This window comes from Delphinus delphis, chromosome 2, assembly GCF_949987515.2.
Source record: "Delphinus delphis chromosome 2, mDelDel1.2, whole genome shotgun sequence".
Lineage (NCBI taxonomy): Eukaryota > Metazoa > Chordata > Mammalia > Artiodactyla > Delphinidae > Delphinus > Delphinus delphis.
The window spans coordinates 105,656,558-105,676,593 of NC_082684.1; the positions used below are offsets into that span (position 1 = coordinate 105,656,558).

At 42.1% G+C, this 20,036-nt stretch overlaps 1 protein-coding gene across 1 annotated transcript in view; it reads left to right on the forward strand.

Annotated features, from left to right (window-relative positions):
* The window catches only part of IQGAP1 (IQ motif containing GTPase activating protein 1), a 99,921-nt gene that overhangs the window by 65,559 nt on the left and 14,326 nt on the right, over nt 1-20,036 (forward strand). The window contains exons 16-33 of the mRNA XM_060005376.1: nt 1,090-1,180; nt 1,352-1,519; nt 2,448-2,590; nt 7,563-7,733; nt 8,443-8,526; nt 8,630-8,701; nt 8,797-8,866; nt 9,235-9,443; nt 10,156-10,311; nt 10,548-10,711; nt 11,365-11,589; nt 15,090-15,230; nt 15,323-15,407; nt 16,506-16,738; nt 17,329-17,461; nt 18,482-18,584; nt 19,320-19,455; nt 19,852-19,939. Coding sequence (XP_059861359.1) covers nt 1,090-1,180; nt 1,352-1,519; nt 2,448-2,590; nt 7,563-7,733; nt 8,443-8,526; nt 8,630-8,701; nt 8,797-8,866; nt 9,235-9,443; nt 10,156-10,311; nt 10,548-10,711; nt 11,365-11,589; nt 15,090-15,230; nt 15,323-15,407; nt 16,506-16,738; nt 17,329-17,461; nt 18,482-18,584; nt 19,320-19,455; nt 19,852-19,939 — 2,472 coding nt within the window. The remainder of the gene's footprint in view (nt 1-1,089; nt 1,181-1,351; nt 1,520-2,447; nt 2,591-7,562; nt 7,734-8,442; nt 8,527-8,629; nt 8,702-8,796; nt 8,867-9,234; nt 9,444-10,155; nt 10,312-10,547; nt 10,712-11,364; nt 11,590-15,089; nt 15,231-15,322; nt 15,408-16,505; nt 16,739-17,328; nt 17,462-18,481; nt 18,585-19,319; nt 19,456-19,851; nt 19,940-20,036) is intronic.

A 20,036-nucleotide genomic window follows, 5' to 3' on the forward strand; every position in this document is an offset into this window, starting at 1 on the left:
AGACATCTTTCGATTTCAGATGCCTTCCTTTGGCCTTACCCTGTCTCCAAGGCGCTTTATAAATTGCAGGGGTTTGTGACTGCTTGGCTCTGCTGAGTGAAATATTGTGTATCTCTCCCCAGTAATGCAGGAGGAAAACCAAGCCTCCTCTAAGGTTTTGCACTTCAACTGCTGGGCCTGCAGAAGGCAGTGAAACTTTCCATTTTGCCCCACAGCCCAGACCCTGCCTCACCTGGCAACACAGTTATAGTTACTGATCCCAGCCGCCTCATTGGTGCCTTGGCAAATTATATTTACATCAAGTAGTCTCGATGGATTTTTGAGCTACTATTTATCCCAGTTGCTATTAGCTCAAGCCTCAGGAACAGTTACTTTTGTTGGGTCTGTCAAGATTGCCTCAGACATGACTCTCAACCTGGACACTTTAAAACCTGAGGTGCCTTGTCTAGAAGGAGAAAAAGACTCCACTTCTATTTCACCTCTGTCCCTAGTATTCAGCTCAAACTACACTATGGACTAGAGAGGCTTTTGTTGGCCATGCTGAGAAAACTAATCACCATTTATTATGTTTCTGTGTGAAAATGTGTTTTTAAGTTTCCAACAACTGATATAACTTTCAAGTTTTAGAATATAAGCTGGTGATAAGATTAAATTGCCTATAGTGACTCCTGGCTTCACATGTGATAACATCTTGATAGTCCTAAAAACAGTAGTCATAGAGAATATTAACTCCCTCTGAATATTGTTGGCAAAGGAGGCTTTCTAAAAAGTACTTCATGTCATGGTGCTTGTCACAGTATTTAAGTCCCTACGCCCCTTCCCAGTTGGGATGTTTTGCCCCTTCTAGCAGCTCTTGTCCTCCTGAACAACTTGAATCCATCTTCTTATATCCATCACCTACATCTGTGATATTTCTCTTGTAACCCTTTACCAGTTTTTTGGTGCCCGGCTTCTTCCAGTTGACTATTCCATGTGTCTTGTATGTTGGAAACTTCTTCCTCTGTCTCTAATTGAGTCTCAGAAGCCGCCATCATGACATGTACCCTGATTTGATGACTATAGTATTGTTTTGCTTTTAATGGTTTGTAGGAAACCCAGGATGAGTCAGCTGTGTTATGGTTGGATGAAATTCAAGGTGGAATCTGGCAGTCCAACAAAGACACCCAAGAAGCACAAAAGTGTATGTATCAGTTGTTTTATTTCTACTCTGGTGGAAAGTGGGGGTGGCGAGGTGCTCCGTATCTTAGAACTCAGTTTGACCAAGATAGAAAGATGTAGGGGGAACAGTTTGCTAGTAGGTGAATCTAGACACCTTCTAAACTATTCCAGTAACAATTCTCTTCTGGGATAGTTGCCTTAGGAATCTTTGCCATTAATGAAGCAGTGGAGAAGGGCAATGTAGGAAAAACACTGAGTGCCCTTCGTTCCCCTGATGTCGGCTTGTATGGCGTCATCCCCGAATGTGGTGAAACTTACCAGAGTGACCTTGCTGAAGCCAAGAAGAAAAAACTGGCAGCAGGTGAGTTTGCGTAAATAAATATGTGCCCTGAAAGTAAGAACTTGAAAATATCACAGGGCAGATGTAGAGCAAAGGGACAAGCTATAGGGAAATTCAGAAGTACAGTATTAGGCTTATTTTAAAGACCCAAGGAGATAATATTCCTATTTTTGAAAATATTCTTTTTCTTCCCCTTGAGGGTGGCTATGTTAATAAAAAGGTCAGTTTTCTGAAAACGTTTATCTTTCATAGGGTGTTAGTAGTTCTGATTACCTAAGCCTGTAGATATTTAAAAGTTTATCTGCAAAAAGAGGGGAATAAAGATAAGAATTTTCATCCCGTTTCATGGCCCTGTTTTTAAAATTAACTAGAGAGGCTGAATGGCTGTAAGTTTTTTATCAGAATAGTTTTCTGACACACAAGGTCTTACTTAGGTATAGGCTTCGGAAGGAACAGAGGCAGTCAAGGTTGATTTCCCCATTTGGACTTCATAGGTATTTTCTTTTTATACTGTGGATATGAATGAGCTAAATGAGACATTACAAAGTCATAGTTTTAAAATTTTATTTATTTTTTGCGGTACACGGGCCTCTCACTGCCGTGGCCTGTCCTGTTGCGGAGCACAGGCTCCGGATGCGCAGGCTCAGCAGCCATGGCTCACGGTCCCAGCCACTCCGCGGCATGGGGGATCCTCCCGGACCGGGGCACAAACCCGTGTCCCCTGCATTGGCAGGCGGACTCTCAACCACTGCACCACCAGGGAAGCCCCAAAGTCATAATTTAAGAGGGACTTAGGATCGCTCTTTACTCTCATAGACCCAGGGACAGGTTTTGGAATGGTCTTCATTCAGCTTGTTAACCCTTACCAGAACAGTCCTGTGGTATCAGACATGTGAATGTGGGGCGTGTGGCTCTGGGTTTCTTTCATCTTTCCTTTATTTTCTGCCAGGAGATTATAACAGCAAGTGGGTGAAGCACTGGGTAAAAGGTGGCTATTATTATTACCACAATCTGAAGACGCTGGCAGGAGGATGGGATGAACCCCCAGACTTTGTGCAGAATTCTATGCAGCTTTCTCGGGAGGAGATCCAGGTAGGTCTCATTTCTTCACAAAAGAAGAAGCTGAGGGAAAGTACCTGTATTTTAGAGGTAATATTACTTAGGAGGAACAGGGCATGTGGTCGGAAGCCCTAGACTAAAATTAAGGCTACATAACAAACTACTTTGGAGTAATTTTTCCAGTGGGAGTGCTTAAGGCCTAAATTAGTAAAACATCTGGATTATAGACTTAAGTCAGATGAATTGTGTGCTTTTTAAAGAAAACTGGATGATCCAGCAAAGAACAAAAAAAGTTGCTCTGACTTCTCATTAAATGCAACTACTCTTACTCTTTCCCAGTGTACATTTTTAATCTCTTTTCTGACTATTCCACAGATTCCAACTGTACTATGTTAGAATATAACCTGCACTTTCACATAAAGTTAGCATTTTTTCTTATAGCAGCTTTTAAAGTGCTTCTTTCTCATCCCGTGTCTTTGCTTATGCTGTTCACTCTTACTAGAATTTCCTCATTCAGCAGTTCCTGAATACCTCCTATATGTACCAGACCCTCTTCTAAACACTGGAGATATAGTCATAAACGAAACAAAGTTCCTGCTGTCGTGAGATGTCCCTCCCCTGCCATCTACATCTGTCAAAATTTTATCCTTCCAGGCACACCCATCTCAAAGTGTCACCTCCCCTACAACGCTTACTAAAATTCCTTTTCCTTCCCCACTCCATCTTCATTTCAAGCCCCCCGCCCATAGTCTTTGTATTCATTTAGAATTTAACCAACTTGGATTTGTTTCAGTCGTGTGTGTACTTACCTTATGCCCACTGTTAGTTTTTAAGGTGAGGTACTAAGTTTGCAGTCCTTGTATGTAATGGCCACTTACTTTGACCTTGACGGGCTGTTGAGCACTTCCAACATTACCTGGTGCTAAGCTCGCGGTTATCAATCTGGAGTTGTCTAATGTACATGAAAGGAGAGGGAAATATATTGAGGGAAGTTGTTCAGTAGGCTCCTGTGGGTCATGATTAGACACATGGTTAATACACACAAAGATTCCTAGAGAGAAGGGACAGTAAAGGACTTTTAAAAAGGTTATCTACTTCCATTGGGCTGTTATTCCCAAATCCTGTATAGAAAAAAATGGAATGTTCACATATGTAAAAACTGAAATAGTCCCTTTCTTCAGAACTCACCTATCAGAGGAATGAGTTTCTATCTTGTGTTTATTAAAGTTCTCCTGTGAGGGAAATTATAGTCTCGTACCTTCCCAGTGTTTCATCTTCACTGCTAATGGTTTCACAGGTGATTAAATTTAACTAAGCTCATTGAACTCTCTCTCTGTTGGGCGTTGAGGGGCTATAAAGATGTATCAGAGTCTCTACTTTCCAGTTATTAACAATATTGTGGTAAAAATAGCAGGCACAGAACTGAGTACTGCAATGTAAGACAGAGAGAAATAGATGCTCTAATAACAGTAAAATAGAGGAAATATTAAGGAAGCAGTTAATTCTATCCTGGAGAAAGACAGCGTAGATAACATTTTAGCAGATGAGAAACAGAGGGAAGTCTATTCTGGACAGAAAGGACAGTGTGGGGAAGGACATCGAGGACTGGAGGAACATGGGCCATTTCAGGGAGGACGAGTGGTCCTTTGACTGGCATGCGAAGTGGAGGAGGCAGAGAAGAGAGGCAAGGACCTGACTGGCCACTTGAAGGAAGCCAGGGTGATCTTCCAGCAGAGTGATTTTTAACTCTTTTTGGGTCGTGTACACCTTTGAGAATCTAACTAACCTCCACAGAGACACTCCTACTTGGTGTTTTGTGTATGGACCTAAGATTTTTTTTTTAAATAAATTTATTTTATTTATTTATTTTTGGCTGCATTGGGTCCTCATTGCTGTGCGCAGGCTTTTTCTAGTTGCAGTGAGCGGGGGCTACTCTTCGTTGCAGTGTGGTGGCTTCTCTTATGGAGCATGGGCTCTAGGCACGTGGGCTCAGTAGTTGTGGCTCACAGGCTCTAGAGCACAGGCTCAGTAGTTGTGACGCACAGGCTTAGTTGCTCCAACAGCATGTGGGATCTTCCCGGACTAGGGCTCAAACCCGTGTCCCCTGCATTGGCAGGCGGATTCTTAACCACTGCCTGCGCCACCAGGGAAGCCCTGGATCTAAGAATTTTTTTTTTTTTTTTTACATCTTTATTGGAGTATAATTGCTTTACAATGGTGTGTTAGTTTCTGCTTTATAACAAAGTGAATCAGTTATACATATGTTCCCATATCTCTTCCCTCTTGCGTCTCCCTCCCTCCCACCCTCCCTATCCCACCCCTCTAGGTGGTCACAAACCACCTAGCTGATCTCCCTGTGCTATGCGGCTACTTCCCACTAGCTATCTATTTTATGTTTGGTAGGGTATATATGTCCATGCCACTCTCTCACTTTGTCACAGCTTACCCTTCCCCCTCCCCATATCCTCAAGTCCATTCTCTAGTAGGTCTGTGTCTTTATTCCCGTCTTACCCCTAGGTTCTTCATGATCTTTTTTTTTTTGTCTTAGATTCCATATATATGTGTTAGTATATGGTATTTGTTTTTCTCTTTCTGACTTACTTCACTCTGTATGACAGACTCTAGGTCCATCCACCTCACTACAAATAACTCAATTTCGTTTCTTTTTATGGCTGAGTAGTATTCCATTGTATATATGTGCCACATCTTTTTTTTTTTTTTGCGGTACACGGGCCTGTCACTGTTGTGGCCTCTCCCGTTGCAGAGCACAGGCTCCAGACGTGCAGGCTCAGCAGCCATGGCTCACGGGCCCAGCCACTCCATGGCATGTGGGATCTTCCCAGACCAGGGCACGAACCCGTGTCCCCTGCATTGGCAGGCGGACTCTCAACCACTGCGCCACCAGGGAAGCCTGTGCCACATCTTTATCCATCCATCTGTTGATGGACACTTAGGTTGCTTCCATGTCCTGGCCATTGTAAATAGAGCTGCAGTGAACATTTTGGTACATGACTCTTTTTGAATTATGGTTTTCTCAGGGTATATGCCCAGTAGTGGGATTGCTGGGTCGTATGGTAGTTCTATTTTTAGTTTTTTAAGGAACCTCCTGGTGGCTTTATCAATTTACATTCCCAACAACAGTGCAAGAGTGTTCCCTTTTCTCCACACCCTCTCCAGCATTTATTGTTTCTAGATTTTTTGATGATGACCATTCTGACTGGTGTGAGATGATATCTCATTGTAGTTTTGATTTGCATTTCTCTAATGATGTTGAACATTCTTTCATATGTTTGTTGGCAATCTGTATATCTTCTTTGGAGAAATGTCTGTTTAGGTCTTCTGCCCATTTTTGGATTGGATTGTTTGTTTTTCTGTTATTGAGCTGCATGAGCTGCTTGTAAATTTTGGAGATTAATCCTTTGTCAGTTGCTTCATTTTCAAATATTTTCTCCCATTCTGAGGGTTTTCTTTTGGTCTTGTTTATGGTTTTCTTTGCTGTGCAAAAGCTTTTAAGTTTTATTAGGTCCCATTTGTTTATTTTTGTTTTTATTTCCATTTCTCTAGGAGGTGGGTCAAAAAGGATCTTGCTGTGATTTATGTCATATAGTGTCCTGCCTATGTTTTCCTCTAAGAGTTTGATAGTGTCTGGCCTTACATTTAGGTCTTTAATCCATTTTGAGTTTATTTTTGTGTATTGGTGTTAGGGAGTGTTCTAATCTCATACTTTTACATGTAGCTTTCCAGTTTTCCCAGCACCACTTATTGAAGAGGCTGTCTTTTCTCTACTGTATATTCTTGCCTCCTTTATCAAAGATAAGGTGACCATAGGTGTGTGGGTGTATCTCTGGGCTTTCTATCCTCTTCCACTGATCTATATTTCTGTTTTTGTGCCAGTACCATACTGTGTTGATTACTGTAGCTTTGTAGTATAGTCTGGAGTCAGGCTCCTGGACCTAAGAATTTTAAACAGAGGAGTGATGTTACCTCACTTCAGCACGTTACCTAACCTCCTACCTCCCTGAAAACAAAACAAAACAAAAAACAGTGACCATCAAATTGGTTCTCCCACTCTCCACTTTCCTCCCTTTCAGTGAATCTGGATTTTCACTGAATCCTTCATCATTTTCTTTTCCCAAACTTATCATTTATCTTGTCTCTTGATTTTATTCTCTCCCAGTTCCTTGCAGACCGTGTACTCCACCTCCTCTCATTTTTTGGATTATTCTAATATGTAACCTAGATCAGTGCTTTCCAGAATTTAGTGCAGTCTTTAACTGCACACGTTGTTGCCCAGGGAAAAAAAAAATCAAGGCTCTGATACCAAGGACGGGGGGATACATGGTATATCCATATACCATGGATAGTAGGTGGGTAACCAGGTGTTCTCACTAACCATTCTCACCACTCCTGCCCTCATTCAAGCCAGGTCCTCTCCCACTTGGATTATACGATAACAGCATCCTAATTCATCCACTCAGGCTAATCTGTCAGCTACTCCGCTAACAGTGCTGCTTTTCTAAAAATAAATCTGATGGCTTTATTCCTGTTTGAAAGTTTTCTGGTTCTCCAGTGCTTGTAGTAACAGTTCAAATACTCTAGGCTACTTCTCAAGACGATTTGTAGTCTGTCCACTCCCTTGCAGGGCCCTCCTCTGTGTCATTCCAGGGGATCTGGGCCTTGGTGTTGTCACCTGTTACTCTGTCTTCTTGTCAGCAATGACCCCAGATCAGCAAGCACACTTCCTGGCACAGCCAGTGTTAGGTAGGTGAGTAAAGGAAATAACATATGAGGTAAAAGAAGGTGAAGTTTTTGTTTATGACTTTTTGGGGGAATGTGAGGACAACTTGGCCTTGAAAAATAGATCTGAAGTCTGCATTCCCATTTCTTGGCTAAAGATCTAGTATAGCCTTGGAAAGCCTTAAGCATTAGTTTGTGTGATACTGTGTAAAAATTTGTGTCCATTCTCACCTGTGTTTGTCTTCTCATGTGACCATTGCTTTTTCAGAGTTCCATCTCTGGGGTGACTGCTGCGTATAACCGAGAACAGCTTTGGCTGGCCAACGAAGGCTTGATCACCAAGCTGCAGGCTTGCTTCAGGGGATACTTAGTTCGGCAGGAATTCCGATCCAGGATAAATTTCCTAAAGAAACAAATCCCTGCTATCACCTGCATTCAGGTATTTCAGAGCCTATTATGCAGACAGCAAGTGGGCTTCTAGAGCAGGGGTAATAAAAAGTCAGCTCCTACGATCGAATGTCTGAGTATGTCCTCTGTCTTCTGACCTCTTAGTCTTGTCCTTCTTCTGACAAGCACTTCCTCTCCTACCATTGGAATCAATGTGTGCTCATTGCTGTTTAGTGTGGTGAGTTGTCCAGCTCAGTGGCAGTTCTTCTTGGGCACCTCATTGTCTTCTAAGACTGTTCCTTTGTGTCAGATTTGAATATTGAGAGAAGCAACTGCGATTTTGCTTCAATGACAGGGAAGCACAATGTCACAGAAACAATTCTGGGTTAGGAATTATGGCTCCAGCACTGCCAGGTAGTGGTAAACCTCTTCTCTGAGTTTGTGTCCTCATCTATAAATGGGGATACTAATATTTATCTTACCTTCCTCACCTGATTCGTTGTAAGGAGCCTATGAGAGCATCTGTGCAGATGCACTTTAAGGTGTGAAGTGCTGTGCTCACATCAGGGAGGTGGAAGTTAGCCAGTGTGCTCTCCTGGTAGAGGTACAGCCCAGGCCCCTCTTCCCCTGTCACTGGTGGACGTGATCCTTTTTAAAGCTGCATCATGAATTGCACTTGGATGGTATCTCAAGACAGAATCTTTTAACTTCCTCTGACCCTTGGGAAATAATGTGTCGCATGTAATGTTTGATGGTTTCAGTCGCAGTGGCGAGGATACAAGCAGAAGAAGGCGTATCAGGACCGCTTAGCTTACCTGCGCTCCCATAAAGATGAAGTTATAAAGGTGTGTAGCCCAGGCAGGGTTTCTCAGCGTGGGGCGTGAGCATGATATGTGTGGAGATGAAGGGCTCTTCTAATTTCCAGGACCGCCTTTTCCTTTTCCACAGATTCAGTCCTTGGCAAGGATGCATCAAGCTAGAAAGCGCTACAGAGATCGCCTACAGTATTTCCGAGACCATGTGAGTACTCTTGGGTAACAAGGACCAGTAGAGTTAGTTTTGCTGTGTTTGTGGTGGACAGAAGAACAAAGGAATTTCTTTTTTTTGTTCCTTAGATGAACGACATTATCAAAATCCAGGCTTTTATTCGGGCAAACAAAGCTCGTGATGACTACAAGACTCTCAGTGAGTAACTGTGGCTCAGCAGAGGACAGTTGAGGCAGTGGTTGAGAGCCGTCAGGTTCTGAGTATTCTCCACGGATCTCTTTTCTTGTCCTGCAGGCAAGGCTTGCAGGGTAGGGTGCTGTTTGTGACTTAAGCCCCATTGCTCACCTGTGACTTGATGTCTTGTTGCTTGCTGTATTCGCCTTCCACATAACAACATAGCAATAGCATGACTGGGAAGACTGCACTTGGTGGTTGTCTTTGCACATCTCAAAAATAAACAAATATCTTACGTGTGAATAGAGCTTTTTTTTTTTAAGACAGTGCTGATGTTTTCCATTTTATTGACGCTTCCATTCCTCGTCTGACACATGCTTTCTTTCTGTCAGTCAATGCTGAGGATCCCCCTATGGTTGTGGTCCGAAAATTTGTCCACCTGCTCGACCAAAGTGACCAGGATTTTCAGGAGGAGCTTGATCTTATGAAGATGAGGGAAGAGGTCATTACCCTCATCCGTTCTAACCAGCAGCTGGAGAATGACCTCAATCTCATGGATATCAAAATTGGACTGCTAGTGAAAAATAAAATTACACTACAGGTATGGTCCAGTGCCAGTAAGGGCCTTGGGGTACATTGTCCTGCTTGGTACCCCTGTCTCTCCCTAGGTGACTTGCAGGGAGGGGGTAGGAGGCTGGCTTTCTTCTCAGCGAACGCCATACATTGTTTTTTTTTAAGTTAAATAAGAAATCAAGTGATTTAATCACAAAATTTTAAATAGAGAAAAGTAGATAAAAACCATCCTATAATTCCACCACCCTAACAATCATTTTATATCCTACATTTTTATTTAATATAGAGGATAAGACACTTTCCATATGTTAAGTCATCATAAATATTATTTTTAGTGGCAGTGTAATAATTTATCAGGAAATAATCTGAGTTACCTCTTTTTTTCTAGACTATTTGACATTTTCAACTTTTATTATTACGGAATAACACTGCAGTTAATGTTTCAATGTATATGTAGCTTTTATTGTGTTTAAGACTTTGTAAGATAGATTCCTAGAAGTTGGTTTCCTGAATCAATGGACATTTTTATAGATGAGGTTCTTTATAGGAAGATGGAAGTAGGAATGGATTTGATTGATGTACTGAAAATAAGGTACAGTGTAGTGATTCTAAAATATTTAGGGGATCTGCCAGTGCAGTAGACCTTCATGAAAGTTTTTAGGTGCTAAAAGACCTTTCCATAATGCCCAGAGTTTCATCTTTGAAAGCTTTTTGATTTATGTATATGTGTTTGTTTATAGGACGTGGTTTCCCACAGTAAAAAACTTACCAAAAAAAATAAGGAACAGTTGTCTGATATGATGATGTTAAATAAACAGAAGGGAGGTCTCAAGGCTTTGAGCAAGGAGAAGAGAGAGAAGTTGGAAGCATATCAACACCTGTTTTATTTACTGCAGGTGAGTGGCTCCTGGAATTAGTATTGTAAAATTTAGTTAATTTACTTTTCTCAAGAAAACCTTATGCATAGATCTCTGTGAAAGTCCTTCTGATTTCCACTGAGAGATGAGCAAAGGGCTATCTTATTTTTCTTTATTACTCAGGTACTTTCTAATCCTTCAAGATGAAAAATCTTGAATATTTGTGCCAGCCTTCATGTCATCTAGAAATTACTTATCCCTTGCTTTCGTTTCAGACCAACCCCACCTATCTGGCGAAGCTGATTTTTCAGATGCCCCAGAACAAGTCCACCAAGTTCATGGACTCTGTAATCTTCACACTCTACAACTATGCATCCAACCAGCGAGAGGAGTACCTGCTCCTGCGGCTGTTTAAGACAGCACTGCAGGAGGAAATCAAGTACGGACAGATTTCTGCAGGGCATACATGGGACCCCTCCCCACCGTCATAGGTGCTCATAGTTGGAGATTCAGGCCTGCCTGTGCCTTTTCTCAATACTGTGACATGTGTGAGATACTTACTCTAAAGAAGCATTTACCTTTTATAATGTAATAATATAGATTATGCACTCACACAAACTAATTATACTGAAAATACAAAGTAATTATATGTTAATTATATATATACTGTATACCAATATGAACTAATAATATATACACAATATAAACTAATATGCTAATTATAAGCTAATATAATAAACACTAATATAAAGTGTCACTGTTTCTGGGGAGGTGATAGAGATTCGCTAAATTAGTTTTAGGAATATTCTGTATTAAGATAGAATTTTTTAAAAGCTGGTCCAAACATGAAGATTTCACATCTTTAGCTAATGAAGGACCTGATCATGTTCCTATGATTGAGTCTGCAACAACAGCAGGAAGGTGCGGTATTCAGATGAGTGTTGGGGAGTGTTTCTAGAGAGAGAGCTTGTAACCCTTTCCTTCCAACTATCATATTTCTGTTTTTAGGAGATGGGATCTTTAAGTAGGAAGGATCTTTAGGTTGGCAGATTTGTGATTAGTTTGAATTGAATTTGTATTTATGTTTTATAGGTCAAAAGTAGATCAGATTCAAGAAATCGTGACAGGAAATCCTACAGTTATTAAGATGGTTGTAAGTTTCAACCGTGGGGCCAGGGGCCAGAATGCGCTGAGACAGATCTTGGCCCCGGTGGTTAAGGAGATTATGGATGACAAATCTCTCAATATCAAAACTGACCCTGTGGATATTTACAAATCTTGGGTCAATCAGATGGAGTCTCAGACAGGAGAGGCAAGGTATGGTAACCACAACACCTTTTCTTCCATGTTTTTATTATTTTCTCTCTCTCTTTTTTAAACAGTGAACATTTCTTTGATTTATAAATTAGTAATTGCTTAAATAGGTTTTCCTTAGAAACCCCTTCTTTAAGTAGTTGACTTGGTAATTTATTCACTTATTTAGCAAATATTTATTGAGTACTTACTAAGTGCCAGACACTGTGTTAGATACACCTACAATAATACGATAATGAATGAGACATACAATAATGAATGAAGAAGACATGCTCCCTGCCCTCTGTTCACAGTTTATTGCGTGAGAGAGATGACACACAGGTACATAGAAATAAAGTTGCAAACTGAGGGGAGTTTCGTGATGTTTTGTAGGGAACTGTAATGGAGAATTCAAGAGGGAGCTAACTTAGAGGGGTTAGGGAGAGCCTCCCTGAGAAGGTGAACCATCACATGGTGGAGGCCTGAAGGGTACAGTGGGGCCAGCCTTGCTAAGAGCTAGGTGCAGAGTCTTCATGTCTGGATGCTGTCAGGTGGAAGGAGCTTGGGAGAGTCTAGGACCTGGAAGGACACTGGGCATCAGCAGAGATGCAGTTGGATGGGAAGACTCGCACAGATCTGAGTGAGATCCCTGTGTTTCATTAAAGGGAAGAGGAGCTGGTGTGGGCGAATGATGAGCTGCCCTGGAATACTGAGAGTTGGACTAACTAAATTAACATAATCCAGGAGAGTTCTGTGCCAGGGCGGTAGTTTTCACCACCAGCGTTAACACATCCAAAGGAAAAATGTGTCAGTAGAATATGGGAAATGCTGGGAAAATACAGTTCAGAGGGCCAAAATGTTTAAAATATTTTTATCCAGCTTGGGTGAGGACAGGGGAGGAGTAGCTCTCCATATGATTGCTACTCAGAGTTTGATCTGTGGGCCAGTAACTGTAGATCATCAGTGTCGCTAAACACACTGTTTAGTTCAGCTGACATTTTTTTCCATAGCAAGACTTTCTCAATGAAGGAAGTATCCATTCTGAAGTTGATTACATTCTGGCTCAAGCTCCTTATCCTGTCTTGGACTGATTGGTGGAATGGTCTACATGTTGAATAATGCTGCTTTCCACGTACCTGGACACCAGGCAAAGGGGGAGGTTACCCTGGATAGAGAACAGAAAATTCTGCTCACTCCTACAAAGGGCTTATCCCCTATTGGGAATCGTGTGGGAACCAACCCTGATTTGGTTCTCTGCTTTGTGTCAGCCTGTCACCCAAGAGTCAGATCGTTGCTGGGTGTGATGGAAAATCCATTTTTGTTTTGACCTGCACCAGGCCCAAATCCTGGAATATGGTCAGCCAACTGCAGTAGTTGACTGGGAAGGTTTGACTGAAGCTCAGGGCATCCCTAAATGGGAGCCCCATGGACACAGGCTCAAGGGTACTAAGATACTTCCTCTGCCGGTCCATGAGTTGGTCATTTTTAGATCAAAATTCCAGTAGGTATTTCAAGATTTTTTTCTTGTAGGTGCCTATCAGAAACGTGTCTTATTTTGCTTTTCATAAAATGGAAATTGATTTTAACACATTTTTTTTAATGTGGATAACTGGGAGGTGTAGTGGTATGTGGTGGGAGCCCATGCAGCATGTAAGCATCACGGATCCTTGAGCTTCAGCCACGAAACTCATAGCAAACTGGGACGTTGTCCCTCTTGGCAGTGTTCACCTCTAAAATCTTTGAAATTTAATATTCTGTTCTCTGACTACACCCATTTAGTTTAACACTTTCATTCTCTTTGTTCATTGCTACCTTTTTTAAAATGTCATATACGTATACAGTTATATTTTACTGATATAAAAGATGTAAAGTACATAACTTACAAAATATAAATGCCCTTATAAATTCAATACAGCCAATTGTTTGAGACAGAATGCTTTTGTTAATTTTTGCTGAATCTTTGTGTTCATAGTCTACCAGTGTTTGTAATTCAGCCACCATATGACTAATGGAGTTGTGTCCTTATTTGCTGGTATTAGTTTCCTATTGCTCCTGGGATGAATTACCACAAACTTGATGGCTTAAAACAACAGAAATTTATTTTCTCACAGTTTTGGAGGCCAGAAATCCGAAATTGGTATTAAAGGGGTGAAATCAGGGTGTCAGCAGGGCTGTGTTCCCTCCAGAGGCTCTAGTGGAAAATCCATTCCCTGCCTCTTCAGCTTCTGGTGGCTGTTGGCATTCCTGGCCTTGTGGCTGTGTCACTCCAGTCTCTGCCTGCCCTCCCCCATCGCCACATTGCCTCCTCTTCTGTGTGCACCAAATCTCCCTCCGCCTCTCTCTTATTAGGATGCTTGTGATTGGATTTAGGCCACCAAGATAATCATTACTGCTTTTTGACCTCATTGAAAGTACCACACTGGGACCCCTGCAATTCATTTTTGTCTTTCAGCTCCCTCCTGTCCTTGTTTCCTTCCTAATTAAGCCTAGGCCCAGTGTTCTAGCACATCTACTATTCTCTTGTCAGTTCCTTCTGACTCAGGGCCTTCTCCTGAATGATCTCGTCAGCTCCTCTGTCTTCAGTTCCTATATGTAACTGTCAGCTCCCTCACCAGTACCTAAAGGGTCACCATGTCCCATTGATTGTGTCTCCTTAATATCTCTCAGATCTGTCTCCTTGGTCCCCACTGCTTGCATCCTTGTTCATGCCCTCATCATATTTTTTTTGGGGGGGGGCCATGCCACGTGGCATGCAAGATCCTAGTTCCCCAACCAGGGATCGAACCCACGCCCCCTGCAGTGTAAGCACAGAGTCCTGACCACCTGACCACCAGGGAAGTCCCATGCTCTCATCATTTCTTGATCAGGCTGTAGCACTAGTCTTCTAGCTCTTTCATCTGTGACTGTCCATCTTTAGTTCATTTCTCATGGTGGATCAGAGCAATCCTCCTCAAAATTCAGATCTGTCTCTTAATAGCTCTCTGTGGCTTCTAGGAAAGTCCAGACTTCTTAGCATCATATACAGGGCCCTCCATGATCTGGCCCCTGTTTACTCTTCCACCCTCATTTCTCCTTCCTCTTCCCTTTCTTCGCATTTGACCTTTCTTCTCCCTTTTTCCTGAGTTCATATGTCCCTTCCTTATGGAAGTCTTCCTTGATTCCTCCAGTCTGAATCGAAGCCTCTTCTCTGCGGCACTGTAGCACTTCTGGTCAGCTTCTTCTTTGTAGTGCAGTGTGTTTACAGATACTTATTTGTGTGTCTCTTCCACCAGACTGTGAGAGACTCGAGAAGCTTTCATGTCTCCAATACCTTTTATCCCAAGTGCCTGGCACATAGTTCAAGGCACCCAATTCACAGTTGAAAACCTGAGCCCCAATTCTGGCCCCACCATTTACCTGCTCTACGAGCACAACAAAATTATCTACTCTCTCTGGGTCTTTCTGTTTATGAAAGACACAGTCTCACCTCAGGCTGTTCCTGGCTGTTGGTCTAACATACATGGGGATAATTTCTGCTTTCCCAGCAAACTACCCTATGATGTGACCCCAGAGCAGGCTCTGGCTCATGAAGAAGTCAGGACACGGTTAGACAACTCCATCAGGAACATGCGGGCCGTGACGGACAAGTTCCTGTCAGCCATCATCAGCTCTGTGGACAAAATCCCGTGAGTGCTGTCAGCTGTGACCCCCTGTTGAGCCCAGAATTAGTGGCCTTCTGCTCCCTGGCCCTTCTCACTACGTTTTGTCCACCCCACAGTTACGGGATGCGCTTCATTGCCAAAGTGCTGAAAGACTCATTACATGAGAAGTTCCCTGATGCTGGTGAAGATGAGCTGCTGAAGGTAAGACTGAAAGCTGGCACATTCTTGCCCTACCAATAATAGCCCTTTGAGGAAAAAGTTCTAAGACTAGGCCTGACCTTAGACTTTCGTTAAGGACCTTAACCTAGATTTTGTCAGTAGCTTGCCGTTGATTGTGAGATTTTGAAAGTGTTTGTAAATAGTAAATCATACCTCTTTTAGTTCCTATATAGTTCCTGTGTTGTTTGAATGGCACACAGACCTCAAACAAGTAGAGAAGATGGATTTTCCTGTCTTGAGATACATTTCTTTGAGTCCTATCTTTTCGCTGAAGAATTGCTCCCTCTGCTGGTGGCCAGGTGAATGGTAGCAAGCACAGTTGTTTCCACTAAGGCTGTTGCTGATAATTCTTTCTTACTCAGCTATGCTCCCTCCTTTTTTTTTTCCTTCTTCTTCTTTTTTTTTTTTAATCTGAACGCTTTTTTCTTCTCTCCTAGTTCTGTGCTTTCCTACAGTGAGGCCTCGATTCTAGACTTTCTGTTCAGGTGAATTAATTTTATTTTTTTCTGAATGAAACTCTAGGGGAAATGCTGTGACTGTCCTTGAATTCTTCTGTGGAAGAGATGTGTGTTGAGTGACTTTAATTTCAGAGGCATGAACTTGTGCACCTTTGAAGTCTTCAGCATGAGGATGATGGGGGTTGGACAGGTTATGCTCTGCTAATTAGGTTGTGTTCAAGGATTTATTTTAGCTATGTTTATTAGCTTCTTAAAATGAAAGCCCATCTGCCTGAAAATGAAAAGTGCATGTGGTTGACAGCAGCCTTATTTGCTGCCATGGTATGTGAACAAAGGATGCCCTAAAATGCTCAGTAACAGACTTTTAAGTCTATCATTTTTACCTTCTGAATCTGCGCTTTCATTGTCGTGATTTTCAGTTCTGTTCTCATTTTCTTTTTTTCTGCATCCAGGCAAGGGCTGTTTGGTCATTTTAGTTTCAGGCCTTGAGGGAAATTGTGTGTGTGTGTGTGTAGTGTTTAATTTTTTCTCACAGGACCACATTTTCTTTGCTAGCAAAGTCATTTATGGCTTACTTGGTGGAATGGTTTTTAACACCCATTTCTTTTTCCTCTGTTCCCAGATTATTGGTAACTTGCTTTACTATCGGTACATGAATCCAGCCATTGTTGCTCCTGATGCCTTTGACATCATCGACCTGTCAGCAGGAGGCCAGCTTACCACAGACCAACGCCGAAATCTTGGCTCCATTGCAAAGATGCTTCAGCATGCAGCTTCCAATAAGATGTTTCTGGGAGATAATGCTCACTTAAGCATCATTAACGAATATCTTTCCCAGTCCTACCAGAAATTCAGGTAAGGGGAAAGGGACAAGGTACTTGAAAGATTCTGTGGGCGTGTTTCTAACTCTGAAGGTAAAGACAAGATTAAATACCACACCCAGCATTCCCTGGACTGCAGTGTTGTATACATCTCATGTGCTCAGAGCTCCAGGGGATGATGAAGAGGATGTTTGAGCTATTAAAATGTATTCCTATGAAATAGACTGTACTTCACGTAGAAACAATGGTCTACGTTAGGCACGTGTTACTTTGTAACCAGAGAAGAATTGGAGAGTGCTTTTAATATTTGTAAATTAAACATTCAGTTGAGAGTTCGAGTTCGGGACGTTGTCTTAGAAAGTTGGTTCTGCTAACAACGCAGGTGTTTGAGAACTGTTTTAAATTATGGTTGAGCAGTTCTTGTGGGTAGAACTAAAACGAAGTGGAAAGAGAACCAACGTCCCAAGGCTGTCAAGCACAACGAACATGCAGCAGTTTCTCTAGAATTAACTGTCTTGACTGGCTTCTTTTGAACTCACTGCCCCAGAGGTTTGTGGGATGTCCTTCGTCAACTTCTCACACATGTGTCACTTGTTGGGGCCTGGCTCCTGTGTTTATTTTCAGACGGTTTTTCCAAACTGCTTGTGATGTCCCAGAGCTTCAGGATAAATTTAATGTGGATGAGTACTCTGATTTAGTGACCCTCACCAAACCTGTGATCTACATTTCCATTGGTGAAATCATCAACACCCACACTGTAAGTATTTTTCTTTACTGATTTAATTTCATTGCTCTGTCTTAATTGCCTTCTCCGGCTGCTGCCTGCTATCTCTGGAAGCCAGAGATCTCAGTTTGATCTTACTGACATCACATCTGCCTTGTTGTTTATCTTCTTTGCTTATTATCCTTAACTTTCTTGAAGTGATCCCCAGGCCACCTGCATCAGAATCATCTGGGCTGGTTATTAAAAATGAAGTTTCCTGAACCCCACCACAGGCCAGCTGAATCAAAATCCCCATGGCTGGGCTTCAGAATCTCCATTGTGACCCCTGATATAGTGACTTGATAAAATACTGTTTTTATTGGTCCTTTTTTTTACCCTGGCCCTCTGTCTTACTTTTCTAACATGATCTAGAATACCAGCTTTTTCCTCTGTGTCACCTTTGAGTGATTTTTCCCTTGGGTACTTCTTCCCCCCTCCCCAATTTTTTATAATTCATCCCCCCTTGGGGGCATATAGAACAGGAAATAAGGAAATAAAATGAAATTTCAGGGATTGTCATTTCTGACGACGTCACCTGGGGTAATAGCTTATTAAGGCTTTGCCGAATACCCCTAAAATAATGATAATGTTGATCTGATGCACTTTTTTTCTGAATTAAAAGATATTATATACTGGAAACTTTAAGTAAAAGTATGAATGTGAGTCATTTGAACTGGTTGTAGGGAATATTGATGACTTGGATATTGAAGTCTGTGAGTTTCCTTGTTCTTTCTTATATAGGGTACGTTTAAATCCTTTATATCTGTAAGGTTGAGAGAGTACCAGTATTTCCTCTTCATATGTCGTAACATATGTCATTCATCACGGGCCAATGTGTTGCTTTATATATCATATTGTTTATTTGGGTTAGTTTGTTGAGGATTGGTTTTTCAGTTCTTTGAATATGGGAGTTTTGTTATCTAACCTCTTTTGTGCTGTTAGGCATTGTGGATGGGGACGGGGGCTAGTGGGTTGAGTGTGTAAATGGAATTGATCCCTGGATGTTGGATGCAGCTCCTGTTAGATCACCAGGATGCCATTGCCCCGGAGCACAATGATCCAATCCATGAGCTGCTGGATGACCTTGGCGATGTGCCCACCATCGAGTCCCTAATAGGTAAAGTTCTGACTTAACTGCCCAGAAGCTGAGAGAGGAGATTGGCAGGAGTGCTGTAATTATCACCTTCTCTGTTTCTACACTGTTCAAGCTCTGAATACACATCAGAAAAGAAAACAGATGTGATCCCTATCTGTTAGGAACTGAAGTCCAGTGGAAGAGATCATTTTAAATGCATAGATACATATAATCATGTAACTAGAAATTTATAAGTCCTATAAAGGAAATGAACAGAGTATTTTTTTTGATATTTATTTATTTATTTGGTTGCACTGGGTCTTAGTTGTGGCAGGCAGGCTCCTCAGTTGCGGCAGGCGGGCTCAGTTGTGGCAGGCAGGCTCCTCAGTTGTGGCATGCGAACTCTCAGTTGCAGCATGCATGTGGGATCTAGTTCCCTGACCAGGGATCAAACCTGGGCCCCCTGCATTGGGAGCGTGGAATGTCAACCACTGTGCCACCAGGGAAGTCCCTGAACAGAGTATTTTGAGAGAGAAATGTTACAGTGTTGAAATGATTTCTCAAACATTTGTTAAGTTATTTTATTATGGATCCTTTGCCTTTACCATTTGGCATGATGTTTTATTTCTCAGTAAAAGGTGTCCTCACCACAGTGTACATATAGGCTTATTCAACTACCTTCTTAAACTTGCATTATCTTTTACTTGAATTATTATCTGCTCTCCAATGTCTCCTCTGTTTACGGTATTGATTCTTTCTACCGTCCCAAAACTTTAGGAGAAGGCTCTGGCAATTTAAATGACCCAAATAAGGAGGCACTCGCTAAGACAGAAGTGTCCCTCACACTGACCAACAAGTTTGATGTGCCTGGAGATGAGAATGCAGAAATGGACGCTCGGACCATCTTACTGAAGTGAGTATTGGAAGGAGGAGGAACGGAGTAAGTGTAACCCAGTGATCCCTTCTGTCCCTTGGTCTTGGTGAATGAGTCCTCTTGTTCATCCCTAAAATGATCATCTCAGCCATTTAAGCCTCATACATTTCCAGTCACCTCATGTATTATACTTGACGCAGGGCTTACTTGCCTTATTTGCTAATAAGATACTGAAATGAATTTGTAGCTTGGAAATCCTAACCTTGGTACTCACTCTGTCATAACTGTGTAAGTAAGCCTGGGACTTTGCGTACCTTGCATTAGGGCTGCCCAGTGGGACTCTGTGAGGTAGTGTTTGCTCTGCTCCTGTTGAGGTCCATTCGAAGGAAGTAGGACACCTGCTAATGTTTAAATGCTTCGCACACCTCCTTTCAGCACAAAACGTTTGATTGTGGATGTCATCCGGTTCCAGCCGGGAGAGACCTTGACTGAAATCCTAGAAACACCAGCCACCAGTGAACAGGTAAAGTTTGGGGGTTTACCAGGTACCACAGTAAGATGCATAGGTGCTCCTGTGATAGGCACGTGACAAGGCTGAGGAGGTGGGACATAGGTGGCGA